This window comes from Montipora capricornis, chromosome 2, assembly GCF_036669925.1.
Source record: "Montipora capricornis isolate CH-2021 chromosome 2, ASM3666992v2, whole genome shotgun sequence".
NCBI lineage: Eukaryota > Metazoa > Cnidaria > Anthozoa > Scleractinia > Acroporidae > Montipora > Montipora capricornis.
The window spans coordinates 75,001-85,000 of NC_090884.1; the positions used below are offsets into that span (position 1 = coordinate 75,001).

The window sequence follows — 10,000 nt, forward strand, 5'->3', positions numbered from 1 at the left end:
CATCTGAGTGGCTAAAAACCTGGGTGGCATTAAGACTGGACTTGACGACAATTTGATAATTATCTCAATAACTTTTTATACTCATCGCACTTTTTTAAATGACTCATACCCTGGATTTACTTAAGAAAAGCATTGAAATTTGTGTCAGGACGAGTTCAACTCCAGCTTCACTTTCTTTCAAAGGCCATGGGCAAAACTCCATGCACACATAATCTCGTCCCCAGAGTCCGCTTTTCTTCTTTTGGCAGCACAAAGAACGTGGACCCTGGCCACTTCCAAGGCAGGAACTCCGCACATCAAGGACTTCCGGCTTGTCTACGCACGTTCAGAAATTTGAAACAACAGTGGTTGTCAACGGTTACAAAAATGGATTTTCTCTGCGACTGCGCATAAATTAGAAGTGGCCAGAGTCCGTGTTCTTGGTGCTAACCAAAAGAAAAGCTGACTCTGGGGACCAGATTGATGCACACGTAACTGTGCTTATTCATGCGCGCATGCGCAATGAACGAGTTCTTGTAACGTAATTCCATAGCTAAACCGGTCTAAATATCAGATTTACGGGGTAAACATCACAGATTTATTTGGATAAATACAATAAATCAGATTGATAGCCATACACCATACAAATATTTTCCTTCCCTGAAAGAGTTTGCCCGCTAATATGAAATGAAATCACTGTTGTAAAATTTAGGAAAGGTTCGAACTTAAAATGAAGGTAAATATTTCATTTTGTTGTCCCTTCTTTTTTTTTTTTCTGACTCTCTCTTTCCTATATGCAGACATTCTTATTATATCAACCCCAGTGAAAGAAACTAGAAGCTGTGCGCGGCCTTTCTCAGTCGTGCCACGTTTGTGAACTTTTGTCTCTCCAAAATGTCGTGCTAGAGTGCTTTCAATTCTTTTCACGTCAATCAATCGCCAAGAAGTTGGAAAAAAAGACGTTGGTTATTTGTTTCTGGTCTATGCTATCTCAATTTGCAATTCTGCAAAAGTTGTTACAAAAGCAATCTTTACTTCAGTGAGGAAAAACTTACTTTACTTCTTTAACAGATTGTGATTAAATAGTGTATTTTGCAATGTACAACGCTGAAAAACCTTTCACTACTGCTTTCGTTTTATCTCATTTTGCTGACTATCATCCCTGGCGGTAAGTTTTTCGTGGATCCTGGTTCCCGGTTCGAATTCCAATAACAGTAGCGGCATTGCCTTGGAAATCAACCTAGGTATTGTCCACGTTAAAAGATAAAATTTTACTAACGAACTTAGCTTAATATCACGTTAGGCAAACCATTACTTCTACCTTTTGTATTTATTGCTTTGATCTCTTGATTGTCTGCACTACATTAAGTAGAAAATTCTAGATTTAACACCTCGTCTTGTCTTAAAATAGTTCGTTTAGCCCCGCAAACCCTTGCTCCATGAACTCCTATATTTTTTGGACCTTGTGTTGTCACGGTGTTAATCTTGGTCGTTCTCAAATTAATTATTGGTCGAATAGCCCGCTTCTTGTTTGATACTGCAGAGTTTTCATAGTATTAGCTTTCAATAAGGAGGCTGAAACCAGTTTCAACGCTTCCAAATGACGCTCTTATTAGAAGGATCGGCACCACAACGTTGTATCATGCATTAGCAATATTGTGGTACCAAATGAAACACGAATTATTGCTGAACAAGCTACTGTCATTATTGTGACGTAATATGCAAAGTTTTAAAAAATTATGTCTAACGGTCGTAAAACACTGTACTGAAGAAATATTTTATGGTGCCGGAATAATTACAGAATTGGAATGCTCGCAGCGTTGTTAATTTCTTAAAATTTATTTTTTTTCCAGATATCTTACGGAAATTGTCTGAGCTTCCAAAAGCGTTTCCACATTTTGTCCGTCGACAAAAAGACGAGCTTTCAAACATTCTGACCTGTCTGCGTCCAGACAACGAGTGTCAATGCGTCTTACTACATGGAGCTCCAGGAATTGGGAAGACAACCTTGGCCATCAAAGCCGGGAATGAAATACTTGAAGTTAACGATCGCGCACTGGTTGTATACATAAATTGCAAGTACATTTATTCTTACGCAGACTTTTCAGAAAAAGTCATTCGTCAAATTTACCCATCACGTTTTCCTGCAAATAACCCAGAAGCTGAAGTCAAGAATCGTTTGATTGCACTGAACAAAAATTTCTTTATTCTTTTGTTGCTGGACAACTTTGAGTTTTTACTAGGTAATGCGAATGGCAACGAACAGGAAAATCAACGATCGGCTGCATCTTTACGTCCCGCCAACAGTAAGGACAGAAGGTTGATCAAGGAATTTATCGGTGAAATTGCGGAGTGCGTAAGAAACGTTAAATTACTTGTTACTTCATCGAACATTGTTTGTTTTCGTCAAATTGGAAAAAAGATGATGACATTGAATCCGTTTTCACCAGAAGAAACCTTCGAGCTGTTAAAAAATGTACGCGGCGATCGAGTAACGGTCGAAACATCCAAGGAACTATGCGAAGCTTGTAATGGTATTCCGCTCGTTCTTTACACTTTGACGTCGTCAGCAATTAATCTGGCCGCCTTAGTGGCGTATATGAACAGCTCTTCTCCACACGATCCCGCCATTAGCAAATCCCTGGACTATTGCTTCAGTAGACTAAGAACGCAGGAACAGCATACCCTTTTAAGTTTGGCTCTTGTTAGAGGTTGGTTTACGCTACCTAAAGTTGCCAAAGCCTTTTGTTCCGCTACGTCAAGTGATCGTGATATCAAACGCCATGTTGTAGAACTGGGAAACTGCTCTCTCTTGCAGCAAAATATATTTGGGGAAACATGCCAGTATACATTCCTCTCGATCATTCGAGATTACTGCAAGCGCAAGGCGGCATCGGAAGAGGAGTTTCGTGTGGTCTTCCGTGGCGCTCGTAATCTGCTCATCGACCACCTCATTTCTTTCTTGAAGGACACTTTAAAGAAGTTCTTAAGCAAAGATGCGGTGGAGTCAGCTATCGACGACTTTGCGTGTGAAAAAGAAAATGTGATTCAGCTTGTAGAGTGGATTGATTCGGGTGAAGTGGATGCAGAACGTGTTACGAAATGCATTGATGCCTTTAACGTGGCGGGAGAGCTGCTTGCAAAGATGATGCCGAAGTCCATGTTTAAGAAAGTCTACAAATCCTTGAGGCGGAAATGTAAAAAAATTGGAGACAAGCGAAGACGCGGTGAATGTCTGACTTCCCTTGGAATCAAAGAAATTTTCAACTGTACGTGCAGAACTGGTCTGTGTTTTAAAGCTACTGCACGAGCTCAACACTATTTGGAGAAAGCAAACACAATCCAGAGTGACCTTGGCATCAACCATGGTAACAGCAGAGCCCAATGTCTCGCTAAGCTTGGACGCTGTTTAGCAAAAAGTAATGACACCCGTGAACGAGGAAGAGCTTTGATTGAGGACGCAATTCTCATCAGGCGAAACGCAGTAAGGACACCTGATGAAGAAGAAGGCGGCGAAAATATCTGCCACGTCATGCTGGGTGCAACATTTAATGACAAGGCGGGTAAGTTGAAAGAAGAAAAACCTATCGCCATTCACATGCACGCTTTTCCCCGTTCTTTTGAATGTGGTACATGTAGTTGTTGGTTCATGGCGCTGTTTACGCTTAGGTTGATTGATTAGCATAATTATGTATTTGTAGAGAACCCTCCTGTCACCAAGAACTTTACCTAGTGAATGAACGTGCTCCAACAGACTCTTGGTGGCTATATTAGTAATAGTCTGCTGCGAGGGAGGCCTTTTCACATTCCACATTTCTCTGACATGAAAACTACTTTTCTCTGCCTCTGGAAAGGGCATGTACCCTTTCAATTCACCGTTCTCTTTGTCGACAAGGAAGAAGAAAATTGAGGTGGCTACTTTAGAAACAATCTGAAGAGATTCAGCAATGCGAGGAAACACATGAACATTTAGCGTAGAATCCAGCAGAAGAAAACTTTCATTGGTGGGTTCAATTAAGCACTTCGTTGAAAACTGCTTCAACGGCGCTGTTACACACAACTTGCAACAGCCAAAAATGTTGCAGGCTAAGTTGAAGAAATTGTTGCAAAAAATGGAACCGAGTTATACTTTCTGTAACGATTTTAACAAAATGTTTGTTCCGTTGCGCAGTGTGACATCTCTGTCTGCCTTTTGGCCCGCAATGTTGCCCTTAGCAACCACTTACGCATGCGGTATTTAATGGAGCTCTAGGGCCGAAAGCGCCATTTCGTTTAGGCTGTCGCGGTGAACACAGCAAAATAAGTTGCACGAAAAATCCGCAAATGAAAAGCGCGGCCTTAAAAAAACGTAGGTGGAATTGCAAATGGTCACCAGACAAATTTTATTTTCTTTTTAGTGGCTCTTTCGCTTGAAAACCACCACCGACAGGCCGTAAAAATCCGAGAAGAGGAAGTTTTGCCGATCTACAGAAAAAGATTAGGTGATCATCCTTTCACTGCTACCATCCTTAACAACCTGTCCAATAATTATCACGATCTGAGGGAAATCGAAGCCGCTGAACGGTACGTGAGGGAAGCTTTGGAGATTCGACTGAATTTGTTGGACGTCCATAGTGACACCTGCAAATCCCTGTTTGATCTTGCAATGGTGTTAAAGGAAAAGAGGGAATTCCAGGAGGCAAAGACCAACTTAGAGAAGTGCAAAGCGATGCAAGAGAAAGTAGCGGATGACGACCCTAAATTTGTTTAACAGTAAGTTCATCTCATCGGTTATGTGTTGTATCGACTTGCAGGGTTTATTCCATTCGGATCATAAATAAAGGAAAAGGCTTTGAAGGTAATAGGATGCGTTGACCTTAATGTCCCGAGACACGTCTACTTCAGTTCTGGTCGCTGTCGGAAACTGCAAGACTTCATTTAATTGCCTGGATGATTGAAGATAATTTAACACCAACTAATTACGTAATGCGTAATAATGTACTTTGCACTGATCAGATTTTTTTAGCGAGCTGTTGAGTTGAATTGAGTGTTGTAGATCGTCATGCAGAAGAGCAAGAGTGAATTAGATAAGAGTGTTGATCTATCACTTTGCGGCCTTGCCCCAGCAAATGGATTTATTTTTAGATACACTTTGCGCACGAAAGAAACAATGGGCCGCCAATTTTAACCAATCAGGAGAAGCCAGGTAACGCGTGACTGCTTCTGCCATGACAACTGACATGACAACTGTTTCTCGCGCGGGAACGGGTATTCTAAAAATAGACTCATTTGTGACTGTGCTGGGAACCCCACCCATGCCATAAGGCAACATTCTTATGTAATTCACTCTGGAGAAGAATTAAGTTGTGAGTATACAGGAAACGTGTCTCGTTGTGCGTTGTGAAAAGAACTTTATTTAAGTGCCTACTCATTCTAGCGCTGGAGCACTAATTATAATTGGGGACACTGTAAAGTGAAATTAACAATCGACGCAAATCAAGTCAAATGTTGGTTTCTGAGGAGAGGGGAAACCGGAGTACCCGGAGAAAACCTCTTGGTGCAGAGTAGAGAACCAACAAACTCAACCCACATATGACGCCGAGTCTGGGAATCGAACCTGGGCCACATTGGTGGGAGGCGAGTGCTCTCACCACTGCGTCATCTCTGCACCCCGAATTGTGCCCATTTCTCCTTACTGATGAACTTGGTCAGGGTTCAGCAGCAGTCCTTAGGGAACTCAAACAATGAGAAAAACGATAGTGATAACAACTCTTAAGATAAAAATTTGTGTCAAAGTTCAATTTTGCAAGAACTACGTGATGAAAAAGATCGAGGGACCAGTTGCATAGAGATTTTGCACACGGGACTTTGAGCTAACGAAAGATTTTTAACGAGGCGTTGAATTTATGACCGTGGCACATTTCTGAGCGTTATGAAACGCCTATAGTTACTTGGAACTAAGACCGACCAGGCGCGGGTTGCTCGAAGCATGATTAGCACTAACCAGCGTTCTTTAAATACCATGGAAGGTTTTGAAACCTTTTAACCAACGGTTACCGCTAACTTAACCAGGCTTGGAGCAACCGGCCCCAGGTCGATAGGGAGGAATCGTATTATCCAAACTTGCAGTTCTCCTTCGTATTATCCTTAAATTGGTGTCGTTTGCTTTTAATCTTTTCCTGCAGGACACAACAAGAGCTAGAAGCCGTTTGCTTGGAACTTGGTGAATTGCCGCAAAGGGCCGCACCATGATTTATCCAGTTAAACGGTGAATTGGATTCGGCGTTACGTGGTTGAAGAAACTAAACAACTAACATAAAGTATTGCAAAGATGGCCATTGTATAAGTAAAAGGTTCATTGATTTTAGTTACGACAGTTTACTATGAAATTATAACTAACCGTAAGGGAGCCTTTATTTGTGCCGAAAGTTTCACACCTGTTAATCGGAAAATTACCAGAAACATCCCTGATATCAATAGATATGTTTTCCGATGTTCACTCGGGGATGCTGGGAAAAAACCGAGTGCTCCCCGACCGTCGTCGTCGAAGCGATGGCCTCGAAAGCAAAGAGGGCGCACACATATTTTATTTCGTATATCGTTATTACTCATTCAATATATTTCCCTTGTTTTAATCGGCTAAGCATCAGCCAACTGACAAAAGGCTAACTTCCACATTGGATATTAATCGTTCAATAATGTAGAGTATTTAACGGACAGGTACAAAAGTCAGACTGGATCAACTCCTATCGCTGACCTCGGATCGAGCGAAAAACGGTTTTGTAAGCCAAAACTATTCGACGCGGCTTACTCCGATTTCACCAAGGTTAGGTTAAAGATTAGGGCTAGGTTGATTTTTTGAGGCCTTATAATTTTTTACGTCGATTCAAGGTGAGCGATCCTAGTTCATCCCGTCCGACTTTTTTTATACGTGCCTGTATTTAAACAATAACGAATGACGTCACGTCATGAATTTTTCAATTTGAAACAGTTAAAAGGGGCATTGTCATGCTAAATTTGCTGTTTTTACGTCAAAATGGGCAAAAATCTAAATTAGTACTTAATTCACACGTACAGCATTCCTGACAACCCACTTACAAGAAATGAAATATATTTATGGCACAAAGAGCTATTCGTATTTAACTTTTGGTGTCTTCAGAAGACAAAGTCTCCAAACTCGAAAAAATTGGGTAGTTTTTTCAAGTTTCAATCCATTTCCATCCTCTCCATTCTTGGCTGCAAACAACAAAGAACAGCTTCAATGCACTTCAATGACCGTTAGCAACAAATCAACAGCATTATTTCTTGGTTTTAATTGGTGCAAGGACGTCTTTAAGTGTTTTGAAGTTGACTAAAGTAGCGTGACACTGCCCCCTTAAAAATGCAATCGAAGACTTCGTATTTACTTTGGAGCTCTGAAAATATTGCAAATGAGGAAAGTAAATTTCATCATTTGTTACTGTTACATATCGTATTTGGTGTGATTTTGAGAATTATGCACGTCTCAGAGAGTTATCCGCCTTGGCCTTTAGCCTCGTTCGAAAGCTTTCTCTTTGATCTGTATAATTCTTCATAGGTTTCTCAGCAAATTCATTTATACAATAATTAGTGAATATTCCGAGGATAAGTTAGTTATAATCCTTTCGTGATGGGATATAATAAAAGTGTGCCAATTATCTTAAGCCTGAGAGTGTAATTTTGAAAAAAAATTATGTATTATCGCCTTTAAATCATTTCTTGTGGGAAAAAGAATATACTTAGTGATTCACGATATGGTTTCCGAGAAAAGCGTTCCACTGAACATGCTATTCTAGATATAAATAATCAAACTGATTAATGTGAGTCAAAGACCCACATTTCACCCCTGCGCTCCAGTAGCTCAGAGCATCCGACTAAATGACGGAAGCTAGGTCGTAAAAATTCGAATGCCATTTGGGGCTCGGATTTTTCCGAGTTCCCAGTGGGTTCAGTTGTAAAATCTTTCATTTAATATGTGTAAATTGAAAATAACATTGACAATAGGATGTATTCATGCGGCATATTTATAGATTTAAAGAAAGCATTTGACACTGTAGATTATTTAATATTATTGCAAATATTGGATCACTATGGCGTACGCGAGGTAACAAATGAATGGTTTGCTTCTTATCTGCTGGGTAGGCAACCAATAACGCAAATCGGTGTTAAAAGCATATTAAAAAAGGAAGTAATATTATCAGAAGTTCCACAGGAATCGGTGCTGGGATCGTTGCTTTTCCTCGTCTACATAATTTGGTATATCTAACAGTTCTGGTCAGCTTAAATTTTATTTGTTGGCAGAGGATACTAACCCTTTGTATGCTGATAAAAACCTTAGAGCGCTGGAGAATTAAAGTTAATGAAGAACTAAGTAAGATCTGTGACTGGTTGATTGCTAACAAGTTATCATTAAATATAGAAAAATCTAACTTTGTTATTTTTCGACCAAGACAAAAGATACTGAACCATCAAGTAAACTTAATGGTGTTTGACCATCATACTAATAGCTATATCTCTTTATAACGGGGCATTTTTGTTGACGGTGTCCCAGCTTTAACTCCCTAATCAACTACTAGAAAAAACCTAGGATCCCTAACTTACATTTCGGACCGAGAAAACGAGGGTAGTGAGACAGTTATAGAGCGTTTTCACATGCCGTCACAGCAGCCATGTTGGTTTTATTGGCAGCCAACATGGCCGCCCGGCATGTGACGTGGGTGCGAACCAAGAATTGGTATGGAAAAACGAATAAAATGTATTGGCTTTTTAAAATATTTGCTTTAAAGATCTAAGAAAACAACGTTAAAATCTTCCTGGAAAATGTTGCACTAAAATTTCAAACAGTGTAGCAGGTCGGACAGTAGGTGGGTACTGTAGATATAACTGATTAGAGGGTAATGTGAAGTGCTAGTTTTCTACCCCATATAAACCATGTTAGCGTTAGCGCTACTAATGAAAATGGGCCCACACAAGGACAGAGAAAAGCTCTGACCAGGGTGGGAATTGAATCCACGACCTTCGGGTTAGATCACCGCTGCTCTACCGACTGAGCTACAAGGTGAGACGGGTCACGGCAATGTCACGGTAATGAACATGTACAAGTACAAGGAAGGGTCACGTTTTTGCAAACGTTGGCCCTGTAGCACTTATATTCTTATACGACGGTCCGCTAAATTGGCCAATCATAGAGCGTATACTATCTGAGAGATATGATAAATATTTGGAACAGCTTCTCTCACCAAGTGATGTCACCTAAACCAATCAATGAACACGGCTTTGATTACGTCTCTTTTGCCTAAATTATTTTTGAATTGACGCGGTAAATAGTTGTTCGTGCCAAACAAACTACAGTGCAAAAATGGATAAAAATTAATTAAATTAAATTATTATCTTTGGAAAGAACTAAGCTCTTATAGAGGCTCATGCTTGCTTCTCCAATGTAGACCAGTGTTTACGTGCTCTGCATGCACTTTGGTTTTTAACTTTATACATTCCCTTCCTGTTCTCTGCGAAATTCAAACAGTCAACTCTCTCGTTCAGAATGGAAATGAACTCTTTTTGACAACGTTCTTCAAATTCATTTCCTGAATAGTTCGGCTAAAGTGGAAAACTGAAATTATGACGAAAAAGTTTGAAGCAAGTGAATTTGCTAGTTAGTGACTATGGCCTTCGTCGATCGCAAGATTCTTTCAAACGAACTCCGAACACTGACGAGTTGGGACATGGATGCCTCATATCGGTTCTGAGTGTATAACTAGTCATAACTTGATTTTCTCGCTCAAGACTAAGAACTGAACTCAGTTCTAAAATTTATATTTAAATTTTACTTTTTAGGTTAGGTTGCAATCTAGGGAGTTTTCAATAGACCATTGTACAATAATGATAACTTAATCATCGAAAAGATCATATTCCTGCTCTGGGAGCATACCGTAATGCAATCTAAGCATGACGTGGTCCTTGCCACTGTGTTGACGGAGCACTAAAGTGGTTTAAAATCACATGTTAAATCAAACACTCGACTGAT

At 40.1% G+C, this 10,000-nt stretch overlaps 3 protein-coding genes across 3 annotated transcripts in view; all 3 read left to right on the plus strand.

Annotated features, from left to right (window-relative positions):
- LOC138038283 (uncharacterized) overlaps positions 1 to 4,729 on the plus strand; it is a 12,953-nt gene extending 8,224 nt beyond the window's left edge. Inside the window, exons 3-4 of the mRNA XM_068884073.1 lie at positions 1,833 to 3,542; positions 4,377 to 4,729. Of these exons, the coding sequence (XP_068740174.1) occupies positions 1,833 to 3,542; positions 4,377 to 4,729 (2,063 nt within the window). The remainder of the gene's footprint in view (positions 1 to 1,832; positions 3,543 to 4,376) is intronic.
- The window catches only part of LOC138037692 (uncharacterized), a 39,269-nt gene extending 31,468 nt beyond the window's left edge, over positions 1 to 7,801 (plus strand). Inside the window, exon 4 of the mRNA XM_068883595.1 lies at positions 6,144 to 7,801. Coding sequence (XP_068739696.1) covers positions 6,144 to 6,210 — 67 coding nt within the window. The 3' untranslated portion in view covers positions 6,211 to 7,801. The remainder of the gene's footprint in view (positions 1 to 6,143) is intronic.
- Positions 1 to 10,000, plus strand: part of LOC138038284 (uncharacterized) — a 111,720-nt gene that overhangs the window by 44,086 nt on the left and 57,634 nt on the right. The window lies entirely within an intron of this gene.